Source organism: Manis javanica, chromosome 12 (assembly GCF_040802235.1).
Source record: "Manis javanica isolate MJ-LG chromosome 12, MJ_LKY, whole genome shotgun sequence".
NCBI classification, from domain to species: domain Eukaryota; kingdom Metazoa; phylum Chordata; class Mammalia; order Pholidota; family Manidae; genus Manis; species Manis javanica.
The window spans coordinates 6,974,070-6,998,648 of NC_133167.1; the positions used below are offsets into that span (position 1 = coordinate 6,974,070).

Consider the following 24,579-nt stretch of genomic DNA (forward strand, 5'->3'; position numbering starts at 1 on the left):
CCAAACTCCTAGGTCCAAGCACTAACCCTCAATGTGACTGTATTTGGAAGTGGAGTCTTCAGTACATAATTCAGGTTAACTGAGGTCATAAGGGTAGAGCCCTAACCTGATACAAAGAGATATAACTGCCCCCTTCCTGCCTAGCACACACACACAAAAAAAGGCCATGTGAGGACACAGCCATCTACAAGCCAGGATGAGAGTCCTCGCTAGGAACAAAGTTGGCCAGCATCTTCATCTGGGGCTCCTAGCCTCCAGAACTGTGAAACAACAACAAAAGTCTGTTGGTGAAGCTGCCCAGTTGATGGTATATTGTATGACAGCCCCAGTGGAGTAAGACAGACTATACTGAGTTTGTTGAATGCATATTCTTGCATTCTGCTCTGGGCTGCATTATCAGATTATTACACCAACTGCACTTTGATACAGGCTCTCACCCCATATGCTTATAATCCAGGGCTTAATACCTCTTTCAGATAGCTTATAGTTCTATCTGAGAATGTAACAGAATTCCTGACTTCATATTTTTAGTGCTTGTCAAAAAAATGTCATTGCAACTAAATGCAATGTGGTACTCTGTACTGGACCCTGAAATAGAAAGATGACATTAGTGGAGAATACTAGTGAAATCCAAATAAAGTATGGATTTTAGTAAATAGTAATGCTCCCACATCAGCTTCACAGTTCTGACAAACTATAAGATGTAAGATATTAATAGGGAAACTGGGTGTGGGGAAATGGGACCTCTCTGTATTGTCTCTGCTACTTCTTTATAAATATAAAATAATCCCAAAATAAGAAGCCTGTTAAAAAGAAAGCTACTGTTTTTACTAATTGATCTCCTAAGTGTTATACATCTAAGTATGGAAGAAATTTATGCTAATGAGATATAACCCGGTCTATTTTTATATATTGGAGTTTGGGGGTTAAGATTTCATTTGCAAAATGGCCTTTACTACTGAAAAAACAAAGTCTAAAGACCATTAGCCAATAGAGTGAGGTCCACACTCATGAGCAGCAGAATGCCCAGACAGACGTGGGGTCTCAGCCTGAGCCCACCACTTCCTACACACTTCGGGCAAGCTAGTATAATTCTGAGTCTCAGCTCTCTTATCAGTAAAACAGTACTGATGCTCAATGAAAGTGAACTCCTGGCCATCCCACCGCCTACCTGGCTCAGCCCCCCTTCAGCCATAGCCCTGGTGCTCCCTTCCTGCACAGCGGCCAGCGCCACAAGGACCTGCCCACGGCACACCCATCACCTGCCAGGCCTGCCCGCTGCTCCAGCTCTTGCACATGTTGCTCCCTCTTTCTGGAACACCTTTTGAGTTAGCATCTAGCCAGCTTTTGCGCATCCTTTAAGACTTAGCTCATCATCATCTCTAAAAGACTCATCTAACTCCCCCAGGTGGAGTGAGCGCTATGCTTTGTGTACTCCCCACACCCGCCACCTACCCGTTACTTCCAAAAGGATTTGAGGCAGTCCTAACCAGTCACTGCGTCCTCCCTGCTCTTGCATATAGCTCTTCTATAGCTCTTAACACAGTCCCCCCGATTGCTTCTTTATGTACCTCTCCCTTCCACCAGACCCCGGAAGCTTCAGGAATGAGGACCAGCTCTTGCTCCTGCTTTCTACCCAGCACTCAACACACAGCAGGCACTGCTGGTTTGCAAATGAATGACTGACTTTCACCCAGGAAATAAAACACCTATTTTTTCTGTTTACTGTTCACTGCATCCCATAAAACATTTTATGAAATACACAGTGGACTTCTATTTAGACATCTTTACATAAGAACTTCATAGGCAACTAGTATTTTAAGTGTAAGATAGTTTAGGCTACTCTCTCCTAAAAACTATTGGCATACTCAGCAGCCGCCCAGGTCAGAAACATTGCTTGGTATACTGTGCTTACACTGAAGACAACATTTCAATGTTCACCCTGCAATGGTCAGATGCCCAAGAACCTCAGTGCTCCTGAAAAAGCTAAACGGTAAAACTTTTCAGGCAGCAGGATTATCTGTAATTTTAAAGGGCATTCCTTTTAATTCCTTTAAACCTTCACCAACTCTTGGAGGAGAACTCAGAGAAAACAGTCTTTATGTCCATATAGTTTTGTAAATAGGTGATTATTTCTCTCTCTTTCCAAGGAAAAGGAACAAAGATGCTAAAATTGCATATGTGGTTTGGCATGCCATGGCCTCTCATAAATTGGGCCTGATTTCTGCCGGGGTCACTGGGAATGTGTTGCACGGCACATGGGTCAACTGCATAGCACAGTTAAGCAGGGATGCCCATGGATGCATGGCTGGGGAGACAGGCAGCCTCTCTCAAACGCAAGTCCTACTATTTCAGGGGAGACCTGCCTGCTCAACAGCACAGAGGTCAACGCATGTGCATCAGTGACGTAAGATCTGCCACGGTACCTGGAGAGACTCGGAGGCAGGGGTGATAAGTGCAGAACACGATGTATAAGCGGCAAAGAGAAACAAGGTCTCCCCAGCAAGTTGAGAAACCACTGGCTGTCATCAACATGGTGTGAATGCTCATGCACCCCCAACCCCTGGATAGCTTTCCCCACTCACGTCCTGCCTTGCCCTCAGGGGCTTCACTACTCAGTGGGGACCACATGGATAATTCCTTAAAAGGAGTTCCCTCGCTTGCACTGCCCCTGCTCTGCAGACCCCACGAGCAGTCTCACAACCTGCCTTTCTACCTTCATGAGTCATGGCTGAGCAGTAATGGGCAAGTCACCAGATCACATGGGTGGGTCACCAACCAGCCTCAGCCCTTCCTCGGTGGAGGCTGCCAGTCCGCTTACTTGTCTTTGGTTAGTTCCTTCCTCCATGCCCCAAGTTTTACTATTCTCCTCAAACCTACCCAACTACCTTCTCCCTCATTCTCAGCAGAAAACCTCAACTCCTTTTACAGAGAAACTGTTCACGTCAGACTCGGCCCCTCCCAAGCATCCTTCCAGCCCTCTCCTTCAGCAGTTTCTCCCAAAGCTCCCACAACTTCACCTGTGTGCCTCAGTCCCCTGATAGCTCACAACAAGTGTCCTCCTGCCCAAAGCCTGGCCCCTGTCCGTGCTTCTGAGCCATCCCCCTCTCCACCAAAGCTCTTCCCCATGAGCTGCCCGATCTGCCAGGCTTTGTCTTCTGCATAAACCCTAACGACACAGCCGCTGGTCCCCCATTCCTAAGAAGGTCTCCGATTCCTAAGAACAATGAACGCCTGTCCCTGGTCTAGGTCTTCCCCAACCCCCAGGCCCTCCCTTCACTTCTCACATAAGATTCTCGAGCTTCTTATCTCCATTCTCACCTTCCTTTCACTTCGCAATCCAATGTGACATTTTTAAATTATAAAAATTACATGTTCAAACCAAAACATGAGAATGTTAACATTTTGAGGTGCTATGCCTTAGAATCAACAATGCTAAGGTGTTGGTAAAGAACCTTTGTCTTTTTTCCATGCACACATAAATGACTACATATCAGGGAAAATGGCACACATTATAGGTTCATGTATTTTTGGAAACACAAAACTAGTAGACACTCTCAGATTTGCCTCGGTATTGGTCCCCACTGGACTCCTATCCTGGGCTGGTACCTTAGACACAGATGATCCACCCTCTGTGCCTTTTTCCTTTCTCATGGCATTTCCTCCCCGGGGGTCACTCCTGGGTTTGCACTACACAACTGAAACACGAATCCTGTCCGCATATGCATTTCTAGCCCTGCCTCTCTATCCCTGTTAACTCCAGATCCCTCCATTATGCTGCCCTCCGGACAACTTGATTTGAATGTCCCCGGCATTCTTCAAATTTTGCACAAAGAAGACAAGGTTCAGTAGCAACCCCTAATCCCTGCACCTGCTCCCCAGTTAAATAAGCAAGCAAAAAGAAACAACACACACACACACACACACACCCTCCCACAGAACATGACTGGGTATTATCTCATGATTTCTCTGGTCAGTTTGAGTCCCACAGGTTTTACATTCTAAATCTCTCTCATGTTGGCAGCTGTGCTCAGAAAATAGCGCCCCATGCAGGGCAGCCGGAAGGCCCCGAACTTCCTAATGAGAAATCATCCCACACCACTAAACTACATGCTAATTGCGCCTTGGCATAAGGACCAATGAGACCCACCAAATGGTTATGCTAATAAGGCATATGGAGCCGCACCAACCAGGTCAGAGCATGAGAACTATATAAGCAAGCCTCTCCTTCCCCTCTGGGTCCTGCCCAACTCATTTGTTTCACAAAGAGCTGAAGAATAAAGCTTTCTGCAGAAGAATCCTGCTGTTGTTGCATGCTGTTCTTGCCGGCGAGGACAGGGCACGCGACAAGTGGTGCCGAATCCCGGGAACCAGAACATCACCGGCACAGGGAGGACCCTTCAGACATCTGGAGAGGATTCAGAACTGCAGGTCAGAAGAAAGCCCGGAGGGGTAAGTTCCGAGAGGCCCCTGCTTTTTAGGATAATGGTTGATGGTTCTCTGTAAATAAGGAGGCACCATGGGGAATGCACCGTCATTAGTCACGGCGCTGCAGACAGCTCTCAAAGAGCGAAACTTGAAGGTCTCCAGCAAAGTCTTAGGATCTTTTGTGAAGGAGATAGACCGTGTGGCCCCCTGGTTCATTTGTTCAGGGTCCCTCTCAATCCCGAGCTGGGACAAACTGGGGAAAGATCTTGATAGAGAGGAGGAGGAGGGTAGCCTGAGGGGAGGCACCAGGCCCCTCTGGAAACTGATTAGAGCTTGTCTGCAAGATGAGAGATGTGAAAAGGTAATAAAAGAAGGTCAGAGAGCATTGACAGATATCCAAGAGAGCATGTCAGAAACGGAACGGGAAACAGAGAGCGCGCGCGGCCGAAAAAAGGCCACAAAAACGAAGGTAAAGAAACCTCAGAGTGAGGGAGAAAGCCCACCTAGGGCAAAAGCGAAAGAGCCCCGAGAAGCGAGTGACGATCGCCTCGGAGAAAATAGTAAATACCCCTGGAAAGAGTTGAGGGACCTCCAACTCTCCAACAGGGAATCTGAGGAGGAATTAGCATCCGCAGAGGAAGGGGAAGAAAATAAAACCGCAGAGTGTAGAAGTAAGGGAACCAGCAAAGTTGAAAAGCGGACCAAGGAAAAAATGAAAGCAGGGTGTCCCCCGACGCCCTTTGCCCCGCCACCTTATGTGAGTGGCGCACTCTCCTTTTGCCACCCAGATACTCTTCAGGCAATTAGACAAATGTTTCCTGTATTTGAGGATAACGGTGTACGCTCTCACCAGCCCCTGAGCCATAAACAAGTTAAGGAGTTAGCAGAATCCGTTCGGGCTTATGGAGTCAGTGCTAACTATACCATAGCACAAGTTGAGAGATTAACAGAGACAGCCATGACACCCGCAGACTGGCAATATGTAACTAAGGCATGCCTTTCTAGTATGGGGCAATACATAGAATGGAAGGCATTGTGGCATGATATCAGCATGACCCAGGCACGCGCAAACGCGGCCGAAGGACAGCCTGCGTGGTCATATGATATGCTGACGGGCCAAGGACAGTGGGTAGCCGACCAGACCGCCTTCCCCTTACAGGTATATGCACAAATAAACACGTGCGCCGCCAAGGCATGGAAAGCCCTCACCAACAAAGGAGAAGTATCAGGCAATTTGACAAAAATTATTCAGGGGCTGAGCGAGCCATTTTCTGACTTTGTCGCTCGTATGATAGAGGCCGCAGGCAGAATATTTGGAGATCAGGAACAAGCAATGCCCCTAGTGGAGCAATTAGTATTTGAACAATGTACCAAGGAATGCAGACAGGCGATAACACCCTGGAAACAAAAAGGGATACATGCCTGGTTGAAAGCCTGTAGAGAAATAGGAGGGCCACTCACCAATGCGGGCCTAGCCGCGGCCATATTACAGAGCCACAAACAAGCCAGGATCACTAACAGAAGTATCAAATGCTTTCAATGCGGGAAATTAGGACATATAAAGAGAGAGTGTAGGAGCCCAGCTTCAGAACAAACAACCCAAAAGACCCCTGAGTTGTGCCCTAAGTGTAAGAAAGGCAGGCATTGGGCTAATGAGTGCCGGTCTATTAAAGATATAGAAGGGAAACCCTTAGAGTTGCCAAAAAACGCCCAGAGGGGCCCCCGTCACCAAGGCCCGCAAATATATGGGGCAACCAGCACGCAAGTGTCATTCGGGAACAACCAGGCCCCCCAAGGAGAGCCACTTCAGGTTCCGCGGGATTGGACATCCGTGCCACCACCAGAATAGTGTTGACTCCACAGATGGGAGTTCAGCCTATCCCTTCAGACTTTAAAGGCCCCCTACCACCAAATACCATTGGGTTACTCCTAGGGCGCTCTTCTGCTGCATTGAAAGGCCTGGTAGTTCATCCCGGAGTCATAGATCAAGATTATGAAGGACAGGTAAAAATCATGTGTTCGGCTCCCAGAGGAATCTATCCTATATCCCCGGGAGACCGCATAGCCCAGCTCTTAGTTTTACCTAGTCTCCACGCCAATTATCCTGCTACCAACACGGAGAGGGGAGAAAGGGGCTTCGGCTCCTCTGACTGGGATTCAGCCTTCATAGTATTAGATTTAGCAGACAGACCAAAATTAACTCTTCAAATAGAGGGAAAGAGCTTTGAGGGAATCCTAGACACTAGAGCAGATAAAAGTATTATCTCTGCAACCTGGTGGCCCTCCAAGTGGCCTGTGACCCAATCCTCACATTCATTACAAGGTTTAGGATATGAGTCAAGCCCTTCAATTAGTGCCAAACCATTGAAATGGCGAGCCCCTGAAGGACAAGAGGGTACAGTCACCCCTTATGTACTCCCTCTACCGGTCAATTTATGGGGGAGGGATGTCATGAGAGACTTAGGCCTCAAACTCATTAATGAATACTCCACCCCCGCCCAAGGCATGATGATGGACATGGGATACATCCCTGGCAAGGGGCTGGGGAAACACCAACAGGGACACATAGAGCCCATCCTGCCCAAAGTAAAGAATGACCGTCACGGCCTGGGTTTTTCATAGGGGCCATTGAAGATGCCATGCCCATACCTTGGCTCACAGAGGAGGCCGTATGGGTTCCTCAGTGGCCCCTATCCTCTGAAAAATTAGAAGCAGCTCATTGCTTAGTGCAAGAGCAGCTCCAAGTGGGACACCTAGAACCCTCTGTGTCCCCATGGAACACACCCATATTTGTAATCAGGAAAAGGTCAAGATCATAGAGGTTGCTTCATGATCTGAGAGCAGTAAATGCTCAAATGAGAATGCTTGGACCCGTACAACGGGGACTGCCACTCCTCTCTGCCTTACCCAAAGAATGGAAAGTGCTCATAATAGATATTAAAGATTGTTTCTTTTCTATACCTCTAAGCTCCAAGGACAGGGAAAGATTTGCTTTTACTTTGCCAGCTATTAACCATGAACAACCCGATGCCAGATTTCAGTGGAAGGTCCTCCCTCAAGGAATGGCAAATAGCCCCACCATATGTCAACTGTACGTTCAGCGAGCGCTAGACCCAATTCGTAAGACCTATCCCACGCTAAAGATCATCCATTACATGGATGACATCCTTCTTTGCTCCCCACAACCAGCGGAAATAGAAGAAGCATATATAGATCTCACTAAGTCCCTAGAAAATTGGAGACTGAATATAGCAAGCGAGAAAGTCCAAAAATCTAGTGTTAGCAAATTCCTAGGAGCAACCATTTACACAGATGTAATTTGCCCCCAAAAGCTTGAAATAAGACATAATCAATTGCGAAATTTGAATGACTTCCAAAAACTCCTAGGGGATATTAATTGGTTGCGCCCATACTTAAAGATACCCACCACTGAATTGACTCCACTATTTAAAACCCTAGAAGGAGACCCACAACTAACGTCACCGCGCTCCCTCACACCTGAGGCATTACAAGCCATCCGCAAAGTAGAACAGGCTTTGATGACAGCACAATTAAATAGAGTGCAATCGAATGAACCCTTTGAGTTGTGTGTCCTTCCCACCCCAGAGCTGCCAACAGCAGTCTTATGGCAGCACGGCCCACTGATCTGGATTCATCCCCAAGCCTCTCAGGCTAGGACAATAGAGTACTATCCAGCAGCCGTGGCCAAACTTGCTTTGAGAGGAGTAAAAACCTCCATGACACATTTCGGAGAGGCTCCAGCTAAAATTATAACCCCTTACAGCGTAGAACAGATACAAGTATTATGTGCTATGAACGATGATTGGGCCATACTTGCTTACAGTTTCTCAAGAACCTTTGATAATCATTTCCCTAAACATCCCCTCATCAACTTCGCCAAAAATCATCTCCTAGTATTTCCTCGGGTCACTAGCCTAACCCCGCTGCCTCATAGAAAAACAGTTTACACGGACGGGTCTAAGACAGGCACAGGTGCCTATGTCCATGATGGCAAAGTTGTGACAAAAGGCTACACGCCTGACACTCCACAAATAGTGGAATGTCGCATAGTCTTAGAGGTCCTACAAATCTTTCCTGAACCTTTAAATATTGTGTCTGACTCCTGTTATGTAGTTAATGCAGTCAAATCTCTAGAAGTGGCCGGGCTAATCAAAGCGTCCAGCCCAGTAGCCACTTTGTTCAAACAGATACAATCAGCACTACTTCATAGGCAATCTCCTTTGTATATAACTCATATCAGAGCACATTCAGGCCTTCCCGGGCCTATGACCCAAGGCAACCACCTGGCAGACCTCGCAACCAAAAATATAGCTTTTCCCCTGCTAGACCCTATCACCACAGCTTCAAAATTCCATACACAATTTCATGTCACTGCCGAAACACTGCGCAAGCGGTTTAGCATAACCAGGGCCGAAGCTAGGAACATTGTCCTTAGCTGCCAACATTGCTGCAGCTTCCTTCCCACACCTCATGTTGAGATCAACCCCAGAGGTATTAGGCCTTTACAAGTTTGGCAAATGGATGTGACGCATATTTCGTCTTTTGGGAAACTGAAATATGTGCATGTATCCGTAGATACTTGTTCAGGAGTCATCTTTGCCTCCCCATTGTCAGGAGAGAAAGCTTCCCATGTCATCCAGCACTGCCTTGAAGCTTAGAGCGCATGGGAGTTACCACAGATTCTGAAAACAGACAATGGCCCAGCCTATACCTCTACAAAATTTGCTCAATTTTGTCATCACATGGAGATAAAACATATCACTGGCCTTCCCTACAACCCACAGGGTCAAGGGATTGTGGAACGCGCGAACCGCACGCTCAAATCCTATTTACTTAAACAAAAAGGAGGAATTGAAGATATACCCCCCACACCAAAAACTGCCATAGCCCTAGCACTTTTCACTATAAATTTTTTGAATCTGGATGCTCAAAGCCATACAGCAGCGGATCGCCATAATCAGTGGCCAAAAGACCCACAAGAACTAGTAAAATGGAAGGACGTGTTATCTAACCAATGGAAGGGCCCGGATCCAATCATAATCAGATCCAGGGGAGCTGTGTGTGTTTTCCCCCAGGGTGAAGAAAATCCCTTCTGGATCCCGGAGCGCCTAACGAGGAAAGTCCTAAACAAAGGAGATGACTTCGCTGTACCTCCTGACCCTGCTCCTGACACTGGAGACCCCGACTCAGGGAGTATTGAGATGGGGAATCCTGTCTGCCTTTCCTAAGCCTATGCCTGTCCGTTTCAATGCAGCCGTTTTTCCGCGCTTTTTCACTACCAATACTAGTATGAACTTGCCCTACTTAGTTAAAGACACCCTAGTAGCTCCCCTGAGAGAAAACCGATCCTTCGTAACTAATGGGTCATTATGCTTCACCACTCAGAATCTAGCTGGCTGTATCTCCCTGAAACGGAGGAAATACGGATAGTTCAGTGACATAATTCTAGAGGCCAGTAGCCTCCCCGTTATGTCAGCTAAATTTGAAGGGCCTAATAAGGAAGGGAGCCCGTCCTATAAGAACATGACTATCCACCAGATGGTTCTCTGGATCAATGGCACATTTGTACACTCTCCCAGGAACAATTCCACCGACAGGCCTCGTCAACCCAAATATGCCTCCCATTGTGTGGGCGACTATGAGGGAGAGCTGTGGCCCTGGACTGACTGTCAGTCAACTGTAGTAACGTGGGCAACTGAGAGGCAGGAGTTTACCATCTCCCCAGATATGGAGGGACGGCCAGCCAATGAGGCTTGGTGGCCAGTAAAGGTGCTCGAAGGCGAGTTTCGTCAGCAGCTGAGCATGAACCCCTTCCATAAATGGATGCTGTGTGGAGTCAATGGCTCGTGTACCGACCTCTCCCCCTTTTCCGCCCTCCAGGGTGGGGGAATCGGTGTAAAAAATATCACCTTTTGGTGCGAGAATAACCACATGCGCGCACACTGGAACATGATCATGACCCATAACAACGAGAACTACACGTGTTCAGCAAAATCAGGTCCAGAGTCACCTAATTCCCTTTTTCCACCTTCTCCAGTATGCGTATACCCCCCATTTCTGTTTATCTTATCCAATAGTAGCTTTGACTCCTGCTCCAATGAAACCTGCTTTCTGTCTCAGTGTTGGGATGCGCGTAACTTTACCAATGCTTTGGTAGTCCGCATCCCCCGTTGGGTCCCTGTTCCCGTAGACGCCCCTAACACCATGACTCTGTTTCGAGAAAGGCGCGATTTCGGTGTTACAGCCGCCATAGTGCTCCTGATCTCCGCGACCGCGGTCGCAGCCACCGCCGCTGGTATAGCTTTAGACACCTCCATCAAATCGGCTACAGAGCTCAATAACCTTGCAGCCTCAGTAGCTTCTGCCCTGGACCAACAGTCCACACTTGATGGCAAACTGAAAGGAGGAATAATGATCCTCAATCAACGCATAGATCTCGTGGAGGAACAAATGGAGGTGCTCTGGCAAATGGCCCAATTGGGATGTGAGCGGAAATATCGTGCCCTCTGCATCACTAGCATTCAATATAAAAATTTTACACGGGCAGCTAATCTGTCACGAGACCTGTCCCAGTATCTTTCAGGAAACTGGTCCCAAGACTTCGATGGGACACTAGAAGAGCTGCGGCGAGAAATTATCCACATCAACTCCACCCGTCTAGATATCTCCGTAGCGGAAGGACTCTCTTCCTGGTTCCTCAGAGCTCTCTCCCACGTCAAGGAGTGGGCGGGCATGGCTGGGATGGGCGTGTTCCTGCTTGGAGGTCTCATGCTCTTACTCTGGTTGTTATGCAGACTCCGCAACCAACATAAGCAGGACAAGGTGATCCTTGCTCAAGCCCTAATGGCGATAGACGTTGGCGCCTCTCCCCAAGTGTGGCTCAACATGCTTAAGAAGGAAGCTCGGCTTTAGCTTGAGGTAGCTCTTGCACCCTGAGCCCATGTGGCACTGCACCAGGCCCGAGTACCTCAATGCTTAATCACAGCTTTCTTTAAGAAGCTCATGGTGCAAGAGGGTTGAGAAAAAGAGTCCAAACCCTTTGTACCAAGCGGTCCCAACGCCAGCCAGAGGATGCGAGGCAAAGCACTGCAAGAGGTCTTGGACCCCTCTGAGAGGCATGCCTGACTGCATAGGGGTAGATGCCCAGAACCCCTCTCCAAAAAGGGGGCATCAGGAAGTATGATGGAGGTCAGGCCTCTGTCTCTGCCTCTGCTGGCAAGTTCCGCCTTGAGCTTCTGTTAGACAAAAAAGGGGGAGATGTTGGCAGCCGTGCTCAGAAAATAGCGCCCCATGCAGGGCAGCCGGAAGGCCCCGAACTTCCTAATGAGAAATCATCCCACACCACTAAACTACATGCTAATTGCGCCTTGGCATAAGGACCAATGAGACCCACCAAATGGTTATGCTAATAAGGCATATGGAGCCGCACCAACCAGGTCAGAGCATGAGAACTATATAAGCAAGCCTCTCCTTCCCCTCTGGGTCCTGCCCAACTCATTTGTTTCACAAAGAGCTGAAGAATAAAGCTTTCTGCAGAAGAATCCTGCTGTTGTTGCATGCTGTTCTTGCCGGCGAGGACAGGGCACGCGACACTCTCACGTGAGTCTTTTCCTCTGCCGTCTTCCACTGGTAAGTGCAGCCGCCTTTGCTCCCTCAGGGTGTATCCTAACAGTCTCTAACCCAGCAGCAGAGTTCTGGGTTAGAAATTCTGAATAAGACTCCCTTACTATTCTCCAAACTTATGCATCTTCTTACTAAATTCCAACCAATAATAACCTCAAGTCCCATTTATATTAGGAAACATTGCCTTTACCTTCCCCAATAGTTGATGAGCTGAATTTGGTAATTTGGTTTTTTACCTGCCCTGCTAACAAGGGAGGGCCCTTCAGCGGGGCCAAGAGGTCTTCAGTAAAGCCTAGGCCCTGCGTGTTCAGGCGCCAAGGTCACAGGCAGCCAAGAGCTCTCAAGGAGAAGCTGGAAGAGGGCTTCCAGACCTCATTTCCAAGACAAGGTTCAGGCAAAGACAGCAAATGGAGCTGACTTCTCCCAGGCGCCTAGCCCGACTCTTTGCTGTGTGATCTGGATGGCTAAATTAGGAGGGGATGCAATTTGGGGGTTCCTTGTTCAGGATGTCCATTTTAGAACCAGGCTGAGGACATCTGTTGCTCTTGTCCTCCTGGGGTCTAGCTGGACACCACCACGTTGGGAAATTCTCCTAAGATTCCATGAGCAAAATCCCTGTCTGTTTTGGGGTGGTGACTCAAAGCCATGACGGAGGGGAAGGGCCCTGGTACTGATAACAATTTTCCTGCCTTTAGCCTCACTATTCTTCAACCACATGGCTACTGAGGTGGTTTTCTCTCTTAGTCAAAGGAGACCATGCCACTTCCCTCCTTGGCCTTGAGATGAAGTTCAGGCCCTTTAGCCTGCCACTCCAGGCCTCTCTTTGTACAAACTTCATCTGCTGGCTTCCCCTACAATTCCAAACTATACGCTGTTCCTTGAATGTTCCACGCTTTTTCTAGCCTCTGCCTGGAATGCCCTCTTCACCCACTTTTGTCTGCCTAGAAATTTCTCCTCATGATTTGAAACCCTGCTCACAACTCTAGCTTTGTGAAGCCTTCTTGGCTCTCACAGACACTCCTTCCTACCAGAAAGCCAGGCAGATACAGCTTCTCTGCCCTCTGTGATACTTCCTCACTTTTGGGGGTACTTCTGTAACCGCAGAATACTGTGGATTGTAGCTGTCTGGTTCATGCCCACCTCCTCCAACTTCCCCAGCACAGTATCAGCATCTCTCTCATCTCTGTATACCTAACAACTGATAGCACTTCAGGCAACAGTAAAGGAAAGGGGCTTAAAGGGTGCTAAGTCTTTGTAAGCATGTCTGAGATCAAAGGTGGGTCAGGACAGAGCTTAAAAGCTGGCCATGGGAAAAATGGGACATAATGATAGGACACGACTTTCTAAGCATTCTGAACTAGGGTTTGAGACAGTTGAGAAATTGATCAGTTAGGTAAATACACCACTGCCCAAGGCAGCTGGGTGGGGGTACCAACAGGACTATAAAATTTTGTATTAGCATCAGAGAGCAGAAACATCTGCTAAAGCCACAGCAGGCGGGCTGGCCAAGTTCAGCAATGGGTTAGCCAGGACAACCCTGTGACCAACAGAAAGGGCCACAGAGGGGCAGAATCAATCATCTAGGAATAGGCCAACTAGCAGTAACCTGGGGGCTACAACAATTCAAGGGGGCCAGATGTCAACAACCCACTTGGGGTTTCCCAGAGCCGGGAAGGGCTCCTTCCACCCCTTGGCCCACGCCTTTGCTGGCTCCCAAAACTCCCTCACACCTTCAGTGCCCACTGGCTGGCTAGGCCTGAGAACTTGGTGGTGAGTTTTTCTCCTTTTCTCTGAGGACTTCGAGGTTTTAACAAAAAGGTACTCAGCAAGCTCCCCAATCACACACAGAAACATCTTAAAGGAAAGAGATAATTCGGTTGCCAGCCAACATCTTTGTTTAAAGAGTTTTCTTTTTCATATCAACACTTCCATGAATTCTGAATTTGATCAACTCTTTGCTACACAGTTTGACATTAACAAAACATCAACACTCTGACAACCTGCTGGGGTCAGAAGGAAACATCTTAAAACTCTTTGGACTCCACATTAAGACAGGCTTCCAATCCCAATCTTTGATCTTTATTATAAAGCAGTACCAATAAAATATTGTAGAGATTTATGGGTGAACTTTCATTTGAGCTGTTTCACACCTAAAATAACACAAGTACTTGGGCCAATAGGCAGAAAATTCAGGTTTAGATTTCAACTGTTTAGGTTTTCTTTTACTTTTAAAGTTCAATACACTTACTTTAAAAATTACCTTAAATTTTACAGTTACATTGTATTTCTCTCTGAGATACAGCTGGGAGGCATTAACTAGATAGATGTCATGTCCTTCTGAGGACAGGCCTAAATTTGGGTAGACAGTTATCCCCTATCCTAACAGATATCTATCTTTCGTCAAAAAAAAAAGTGTGTTTTTTCATGGGATTTAAGTGGACAATGTTTAAAATTTGTCTTTCCTCCTGAAGACATCCTATTGTTAACATAAGTAACCAAATATGTGTTACTATAAATAAAATCTCAACAAAAAGAATTTCATTTTGCAGACAGTAAGGTACTTGGATGGTGAGATGGTATTTGGATTCAAGTTGTGCTTCACTGTATAATGTCCTAATCTTTGGGATAATTTCCTGAGTCAAATTTAGATTGTAATTCTGACATCAGTTACTTATAGATCACTGGCACTGAATGAAAATAAATCAGTGCCACATCCTCTCACAGACGGGAGCCCAGCTGGCACCCCCACCCCAACCAGCAACACGCAGACTCCTTCCTCTGTCTGGTGAAGTTGGGAGAAGTGATTCTGCCTAATGGGGAAGCAGAGGGTCTGGAGGAAGGGGAGAGCAGCTCACCCAGCCTTTAAGACCTTTATAGGCAGAGTAAAGGGAGAGGAGCAGAAAAGTTCCTGGACACAGTCCTCGAAGAAAAAAATGAGTAGGAAGAAAAGTCAGAGCAGTGGTTCAAAGGCCGCGGACTGCACGGCTGCTGCTGTCCAAGGTTGTGGACTGGTGCCCCTCTCTCCTGCCAAGCTGGGGCAGTGCAGGCAGCAGGAGCCCGCGGTCACTCAGAGGTACCTGGATCCTCCCTCAGTTCCAGAGCTTGGAAGCAGAGCCCTGACACTACCGTCCCCAAGAGAAATTCTAGAACAGTGACAATCATGAAACCAAAGTAAAGAGAACAGAAAACATGATTGGTTATTTAACCAATTCCACTTTTTCATTTTCTGATTTTGAAACACAATCCCTACTTATAAAAGGAGAATGTAACAGCTGGATAAGAGAAAGCTACCTGTTTAGAAGAACCTCTAAATAGTATCTAAATTTCTCAAAAATCTGCTAAGAAGAACAGAGTTAAACTTTTCTATGTGGAGAGAATATACATTTATTCACTTTGTGTAGTCTTTAAGAGATAACAACTTCTATTTCTTTTTCATCGTAACAGTAGTTTTGTAGATAAAAGCAGTTTTGGAGCCTCATCTCCCTCCTCTAAGAGGTCTTGGGCCAGGCAAAGGCTGCGTTTGGCCAGCTGCTTTTTCAGGCAGGAGGTGTAGATGGGGTGTCTCCAACCTGAGATTATATTAAGCGTAGTCAACAAACAAATAGCTGTGTTCTCAGGAAGACCAAGTCGTAAGTGAGATAACCTGGACTTCGATGTGGTTCCTGTGCCTAACTAGGTTGGATACACAAATTAAAAGGAGCCAGAGTGGTGGGGAAGTTATCCCCAGATAAAAGCTTCAAAATAAAAAAGTACATTTTTACTTAGTATAACACACACACGCGTGCATGTGCACAAGTCATAATGGAAAAGCTTGATGAATTTTCATGGAACTGAACACTCATGTAATCAGTGCCCAGATCACGTATTATTATTGGTGCCCCCACCACACGGGCCCTCTCTCCCAAGGCGAACCACTATCCTGACTTGTATCAGCTTTGCCATTTCTGCACTTTATATAAATGGTCTCATGCAGCGTATGTGTCTATGACCGATTTCTTTCATCGTGTATGTGTGGAGCTGTCATCCACCACTCTCATGATTGTATAGCATCCCACCATGTGAATACAACAGTTTATTTGTTCATTCTGCAGATGATGGACATTGAATAGTTCCTAGTTTTTGGACCATTTTGAATAGTGCTGTAACAAACATTCTTATACATTGTTTTTGTAACATATGTGTGTATTTCTTTTGGGCATATACCTAGAAGTAGAATTGCTCGGCCACAAGGTAGGTATACAATCAACCTGAAAAGATACCACCTGTCTTACTCCAACCAGGCTGCTGTAACAAAATAGAATACCATAGACTGGGTGGCTTGAACAACACACACTTAATTCTCACTGTTCTGGAGGTTGGGAAATCCAGGAATACAGTGACGGCAGATTCAGTGCCCAGTGAGGGCTGGTTTCCTGGTTCACAGGTGGTGCCTTCCTGCTAGGTCCTCACATGGTAGTTGAAGGACCTCCCTGAGGTCTCTTTTATAAGGGCATTAATCCCATTCATGAGGGCTCCACCCTCATGACCTATCACCTCCTCCCAAAGGCCCCACCACCTAATACTATAACATTGGGGGTTAGGATTATACCAGCTGTTTATTTTTGTAGGGAGGGGGGACACAAACACTCAGTTCATAACATGCTCCGCTTTCCAAAGTGGTCGCACCAATTCGCCTTGCCTGCAGGAGTGGGAGCTCCCATCACTCCACATCCTGATGGACACTTGGCATTTTGTTTTTATTTTAGCCAACCTGATGGGTTCTGCACATTTTGGAGGTGAGAGTTGGGTTCCCTGTCTTCCTTATTCTTTTCTTAGTGAAGCAAATACCAATTAGTTGTGACATTTCCAGGTGTCACAAGCTAGAAGATAACTTGGGCTGTCTCAGGCTATCCAAGCAAGTATTGGTAAGCCGGATGCAATGTGGAAGACCAGCCAAAGTTGGCAGCACTCACTGAGAGAAGTGGGTGAAGTTGGCAGGCCATGGATTCAATGACCTTTGGCACTTACAGGGATCCAGTGTATCGGTACTAAAAGATGGTGTGTGTGTACTTAGAGAAGGGTCAAACAGCATCTTCCATACAGATGTCTTGTGAGATCCAGGCTTGACTGATATATTCCTCATTCCCATCCTTGGTCTACCAGAAAACAGAGAGTCCTAGATAACTCATGGCTTCTCAGGTATTGGCTGACTACTCCATGCTGGGGGAGCTCAGAAGTTGAAGCCACTGTTATTACAAATGGGGATATTAAGTAAAGGAGTGAAAAAAAAACCCACATGGACAAGGAAGGTTGCCAGTAAAAAGGGGTGTAACGCTAATTCTTCTTTGTCCCAGGTTCATAGATCTTGCCTGGTGGGAGTGAAGGTCAGGTGCATATGAACTTGAAAAATGTGGAACAGGCCTTCCAAAAAAATACCAACACTGCAAGACTATGTGTGAGGGGAGCTGTTCACGTAGATGACAATGGAATGGTGATGGCCGAGTCCATGGCTGTAGGAGGGGAGGTCAGGGAGGAAGTCTCGTGAGCTGATGATCAGTGAGGTAACAGGTTTGTCCCCTTAAGCAACTTCCATCTGCCCACAGTTTGGGCAGAGGAGTTAACAGACATTGTGAAGAATGGAGGCTAAACACGTTAAGTTCTTAAACACTCCCTTTAGGCTTAAACAGGCCATAAAGGCCAGATGGGGACATAGCTGCTCTGACACAAGTAAAGGCTTTGGTGTGAATGTCCCCTGCTTGGATGAGGATACAGCTAGCCATTCTCTCTGAGAGTTCCCTGAAGGTTCTGGATCTTTTAGGCACCGCTGTGCACAGAGGTCAGCAACTGCTCATAACACACTGTTGATTATAACTGGGTTTGAATGATCATGTAGCTTCAGACTCAGAATTTCACAGCTCTAATCAATTCCCTATCCCTCTCCCCAAGTGTTCTAATTTCTGGTATGGCAGAAAACACCTACTCACTAGTTCTGATCACTTAGTAAAATGGCAGGCAAAGCTGAATCTGTGAAGAAACCAGATGTCCAATTCTACTGGAGCCGGCAGTGCCCTAGGCTTTTTAAATGTTCTAGGTTATAGTGATCAGAAAGTACTGTTATGAGGGCAGGGGTTTCCCTAGGGAGGGCCTCAGGGATTGTCAGATGACAGCTCTGACAATCATTTGGGACAATGTGCATTTGTGCTTTGGAGAGGGAGCAGAGGATTCCAGACAAGGCAACCTTTGCCATGGGGTTGAAGATATCACGGTCCATTGTTGGCTGGGCTACATGGAAGGAGCCAGCCTTGGGCCACAGGCAATAGCCTCTCCAGCCTCTAAGAGACATGGCTTCCAGAATCAAGGCCTAGAAGGATCCCTTCCTGTCCCCTGCCCTTTAAGAAAAAAAAATTTTTTTTTATGAAGACAATTTTTTAGAGCAGTTTTAGATCCATAGCAAAATTAAGAGAAAGGCACAGAGGCTGTCCACACATACACAGCCTCTCCCATTATTAATATTCTCACCAGAATAGTTCATTTGTTATAACTGATGAACCTGCAATGATACATCATTGCCCCAAGCCCACAGTTTACATTAGGGCTCACTGTTGGTGCTGTACATTCTATGGCCTGGGAAAATGCATAATGATATGTACCTACTACTGCAGTAATCCTACAGAGTCGTTTCACTCTCTGAAGATCCTGTATGCCATACTGATTCATCCCTCCCTCCCTACTAACCCCTGATCGTTTTATTCTCTTGATAGTTGTACCTTTTCTAGAATGCCATATAGTTGGAATCTAATAGGACTTGGCTTTGAAGACTGGCTTCTTTCACTTGTAATATGCATTTAGGGTTCCTCCATGTCTTTTCATGGCTTAACAGTTTACTACCTTTTAATGTCAAATAATAGCTGTCTGGTTATACCACAGTTTACCCATTCATCTACTGAAGGACATCTTGGTTGCTTCCAAATTTTCACAAATAAGAATAAACCTGCTATAAACATCTGTATGCAGTTTTTTGGTGGTCATAGTTTTCAACTCCTTTGGGTAGATACCAAGGAGTATGACTAATGGATTATAAGGTAAAAATATATTCTGTTTATAAGAAACTGCTGAATTGTTTTCCAAAGTGGCTGTACATTCCGCATTCCCACCAGCACTGCATGAGAGTTCCTGTTGCTCTACAACCTCATCAGCATTCAGTGTTGTCAGTGTTCTGGATTTTGGCCATTCTAATAGGGGTATAATGGTATCACACTGTTATTTAATTTGCATTTCCCTAATGACATATAATGTGGAACATCTTTTCACATGCCTATTTGCCATCTGTACATCTTCTTTGGTTAAATTTCTATTGACATCTTTGGCTCATTCTTAATTGGGTTGCTCATTTTATTGTTGAGTTGTAAGATTCTTTGTATATGTTGGCAAATAGTCTTTTATCAGATACGTCTTTACAAATATTTCTTCCTGTCTTTGGCTTATCTTCTCATTCTCTTGACAGTGTCTTTTGCAGAGCAAAGATTTTTAATTTTTATTAAATTCAGCTCATCAATTCTTTCTTTCATAGATCATGCCTTTGGTATTGTATCTAAAAAGTCATTGTCAAACCAAGGGCACCTAGATTTTCTCCAGTGTTATCTTCTAGGGTTTTATAGTTAGGTCTATGATCATTTTGAGTTCACCTTTGTCTGTTTCCTTTTAAGAGGTTAGTTATTCAGGTGGACAAGTTGGAAATACGAGAGGAATTCTCAGTAACATTTGGTAAATGTCAGAAACCCTAAGAACTTTTGGATTGTCCTGGAGGACTTCTGCTCTAAAAGCCAACACATTTGTGTGAATCATGTAGGCGCTTTGCTAGGACTGGAGTCAAGTCCATGATTCTACAACATACCCTTCTTGGAGTCGGCATGAAGACTGCTGTTATAAGTGGTCCAGGATCATGTGTGTAAGATGGGGGGAGTGCTGGATCTGTACAAGATTGGGTTGGGAAAATGAACGTTGATTCTATTGTGTGACAACCTTTCTGCTCAGTAGAGTTCTGTGCTTTTTTTGCCAGCAGATGGCTGGGGTACTAAAGGGTCAACGGACATTATAGCTTCTTAGACCTGGTAGAAGTATATCTGGAAGTCCATCTCCCACATGTCACATATGCTGCCAGGTATGGCTGAGGTGGGAGTTGTCCTAATCCTGTACCTCAGAGCACATCCACAGAAGTTCTTGTGACTGTGGGGAAGGGTGGGAACTTTAAATGTCAGCTGTGTTGAAGCTGTAGTAATCCTGGCAGAAGTGGGCTCCACAGGAGAGGGAGAGGCTAATAAACTCCTGACATAAACTGATGCTCTATTTGTAAAAAGCCTTCGTTTCAGGCTTGAAAAGACAGTGTACTATGATTGCTGGGTGGATTTCTAAGCCTTGAGCCCCAAGCCAATGATGCATGTGGAATATGGGCACAGTTCCTCTGTCTCCAAGTCTGATACATAATGGTATATTCTGGGCAGTGGATTGGTGGGGAGATGGTGGGTATGGTGGTAGTGCCACAGGACCATGCAGGAGGCAGAACCGACATGATGTAGTCAGTGACAATGTTCAGAGCCCTAGCTAGGAAAAAAAAGCTAGGAAAACACGGTCTCTTGGAAAGGCCCACTTCTCTCTTTAGCATTGCCAGGATGACCATGCCAGGTCCCTGGCATGAATATGAGCATGGGATTGGCTTCACGAAACCCTTAGGGGTGTCTCCAGAGTGCACAGTGCATGGGGCCCTAGCGGCCTGCCCTGCCAGAGTCTAGACAGCCACGTCCACAAAAGAACCAACCATTCTGGGGAACAGCAGGAAGCGGGAGTTCAGATGACCAGGAATATGAGTCTCTCAAGCCCCTGCGTGGAAGGAATGCTGATGACCAGAGGTCAGTGAAAGCCAAGAGAAGGGAAATGCCATCCTGTAGACACGTCTCAATGCTGTGCCAAGACCTGGAGGCTCATAAAGGTCAGGGGCTCGGGGAAGCACCCTTCTCGGGCCTCTCCAGGGTACCTATGCTGGTTGTTTTCTCCGACGCCTAGCTCACTAAAGTTGCATCTGGAGCAGGCAGCAGGGTGGATTCATTCCCACGGGTGTCAGAGAGGCAGTAGCCCGAAGCACAGTGGCCTATGAGGCCTTGCTACTTTTGGAGGCAGTGCTCAGAGCCTAGCTTTTCCTTCAGGCCTGCTGGCAGTGGGAGCTGCCAATCAGATTAGGCAGAGAAGGGAAACGAGGCAGCTGGATCCTTTCCCTAGGTGATGACATTTGAAGTTTCCAGAATGGAGCAGGTTGGCACCTGGGCTGATTTCTTGCCCCAGAGAGATGGGGCCAGGTAAACAGTTCCCAGCTCCCAGAATGCCATGGTATGTGTGGGTGGTTTGTGGGGATATACCTCTGAACCTAGTGCAGCCAAAGAACAAATACCAGAAGCCATGTCCTAGGGCATGGGAGGCAGGAAGGTTCAAACTAGTGTAGGCAGCAGTCCAAACCCAGATCCCTGGGTTTAAGGACATTAGGCAGGATGTACAAGTCATGATACAGTCTAGGAAGTAAGATGAGCCAAATAAACCGATGAATGGAGAGTCAAAAGCAGGAGAAAGACACCTAGAAGCTTACAAGCTACAGTAAGAGGTAGAAATAGCTCATGTGTGGTCTTCACCACTGCCTGGCAGATAATTGCTGCTCACTGGATACTTGTTAAAGGTGGTCTGTAGACTCAGTTACTTACCAGGAGGGGCCAGAATCAGGACTAGAAGGAAAAGGCCGGTGTCTTCCTTGGCTCCCTTTGCTTTTCCATGTCTGAGATTTTAGGTAATTTTGTAAAGGGCAGGTTAGGAGTAGATTGGCCCCCACTCTTCAGACCAGGGGTTGAAACTTTTTCTTAAAAGGCTGATGGTAAATTTTCATACCATTCTCCTGCTATAACATGACAGTACCGTGGACATTACATAAGTGAATGGGTGTGACTGTGTTGCGATAAAACTTTATTGAAACGGTGTTGAGGGTGAGCAGAGTTTGCTGAGTCCTGCTGTGGAACAACAGTTTGTAAGCGGTCACCCTTGTGCACCCTTTCAGAAGCGGACTGCGAGTCATGCGCACGGCCAGTCTGAGGGCCTGGGATGGGCAGCTGGGCCTTGCCTCAGGACATCTTCAGTTCCGTTCTTCTTGAGCACAGAACGGCCAAACAGGGAAACGTGCAATAACAAAAGCAAAAACTTCCCAAAGAAAATCTTTTTAAAGACCTTATTAAATGTGAGAAACAGTTCAGACAAGATTGCTATTCCTTGTGAATTTTTTTTCTTAAAGAAGAGAGAAACAAAAGAAAGGAAGAGCACTAAATGAGAGTGATGTTACCTTCTGCACCAGGTAGACGCTTGTAGCTCTCTCAGCAGCCACTTCATCCAAATCAGACCCCTCGGGAATAAAGTAACTGACGTCGGCAATGTGAACTCCCACTTCAAAGTTGCCTGTAAATGTATTAGAAGGTGGATCAGCCTGGTAGGAAGGTGCGGGCCATCCTTCCCAGGAATCCTTCCTGAGAATGCACGTCACTCTCAGGAGCCACGGAGCCACGGGATGTGAGGCACAGGCCACTGTTTCCGGTCTTGCTCTCCCCTGTGATTTACACTAGTGTTATTCTCCTCACTGTACACCAGCAGACGATGAGATTCTAATCCTGAGCAAACAACATTAATCATTTTCACAAGATGTTTCCCATTTCTAAAGATTTCTTGTCTATGAGTAAGTATCAGTCGACTCGCAAAAGAAGACTCATTTTGGATGATCAATAAATACTTCCAGGTCACTAGAAGTGAGTCCCCCAGTCCTGCAGATTCTGCCTCTGAAAGCTCTGCCCTCCCTGTTCATTCTGGCCACAGCCTTTATTCAGCCCCATAGCTGGCCTTCCCACCTCGATTCTGCCCCCTTACCTAGCCCTCCACACATTGTAGGAATCTTCTGAACGCACGGATATGGTGATGCCTCCCAGCCTATTATTCATGGCCCGGCATGGGCTCTCCCCAATCTAGCTCACCAGCCTTACAGCCTCATCCTCCATGTACTCTGTATGTAGCTGCGCTGGGAAGCTTCTTTCCACTCCCAGAATGTATCTTACCTCATCCCATTCAGATGCTTGCTTGGCTCACTTTCTTTCTTACACTTAGGATAACTTCAACAGGATCTGCCTATCAGAATCCTTCTTACCTAATAAGGGTCAATTAGATGAAAATCCCAGAAAAAGAAGACACAGATACTCTGCCTTCTGTTTCTCCACCTGCACTGTTGAATCACCTAATCCATAACTGAAGTTGCTGACCATGGTCTTTTCTTCAGAGCTCTCATCACTACCAGATATCATAGGGTACCTTTACTGGCTTGTGTGTTTACTGTCTGCCTCTCCCCCTACAGTGTAAGCTCCAGCCAGGCAGGGCCTCTTGTGCGAAATTCACCTATGTAGGCTCAGAGCCTAGTAGAAGCACTCTGTAAATATTTGTTGAGTGAATGAATCCATATCGGCTTGTTTGCCTGTTGTCTCTTCCCTTCTGGTCAAAGACCTACTTTTCTTCCATCTTAGAGTTGCCTTTTCCCTTCCTGGTGGAGCTGTTTTTCAACAGGCCCTGCCTTCCCTACCATTTCTACAGAGAGATAGTCAGGTGCCTCAGGCTAAAGTGGGGCTGGGGGGCTATTAGGTCATAAAGTCAAGATATACTCTTGAGCATGCCATCAGTCATCTATCAAGAATACAGTCTATGTGATTACACACACACAAATGCACACATGTACATATGCAAAGTAAGTATACGGGTTAGAGCATCACGGGCAGATGGAAGCACAGTGATGATACAAGTACAGGGTGAATTTGCCTAAATCTAAATATATGCTTGATGTAATTCTATTATACCCCATCTTTGTTCATAGGCATATGACCCAACTAGATTTTTCTGAGCCTGTTTTCAGGAATTGATAGAGATTTCAGGAAAGAGGATCTCTCCTGGACTGCAGCTGCCAAGAAAGCATCTTTGTCACACAATCATGCCAATATAGAAAATAACAGGTCTAAGAAATGACGGGAAAATCATGATGCCCGAACTTGAACACTGTGATCCAGCTAACCTTGAACCTAGTCTAACCTACAGACTTGGCAGTTTATGAGCCAATCAATTCCCTTTCCGGTATGACTGACTGACAGAGCCCTGACCGATGCCCAAGTTGACTCAGGAGAGCTTACTAACACATCACTGCTTCTGCTCTGTTCCTCTGGATATGGAGATAATCAGACCTAAGGTATCACACATTTCATCTGCAAATTTTATAGCTATTTATTATCCTCCTAGTTCTTCTTCACTGGGAATGATACTTCCCTCAGCTTTTAAAATGAACAGTTGTTTAAATGTGGGGTGGTAAAAATAAGGGGTTAAGGGAAGGAAAAGAATTTAAGATGCCCCGTTCTTCACCTGTCTCACATCAGAGACCACCCTCCTACAGGGCATTCCGTGTGATTTTCCCACCCA

The 24,579-nt window shown here is 46.4% G+C and overlaps 1 protein-coding gene across 5 annotated transcripts in view; it reads right to left on the reverse strand.

Moving 5' to 3' along the window:
• DIS3L2 (DIS3 like 3'-5' exoribonuclease 2) overlaps window positions 1-24,579 on the reverse strand; it is a 369,779-nt gene that overhangs the window by 100,226 nt on the left and 244,974 nt on the right. For all 5 annotated transcript variants that reach the window (XR_012123461.1, XR_012123462.1, XM_073217986.1 and 2 more), the window contains one exon: window positions 22,424-22,536. Coding sequence is in view for 3 of the 5 variants with exons in the window: in XM_073217986.1 (XP_073074087.1) it covers window positions 22,424-22,536 (113 nt within the window). In the remaining 2 variants the exon portion in view is untranslated. The remainder of the gene's footprint in view (window positions 1-22,423; window positions 22,537-24,579) is intronic.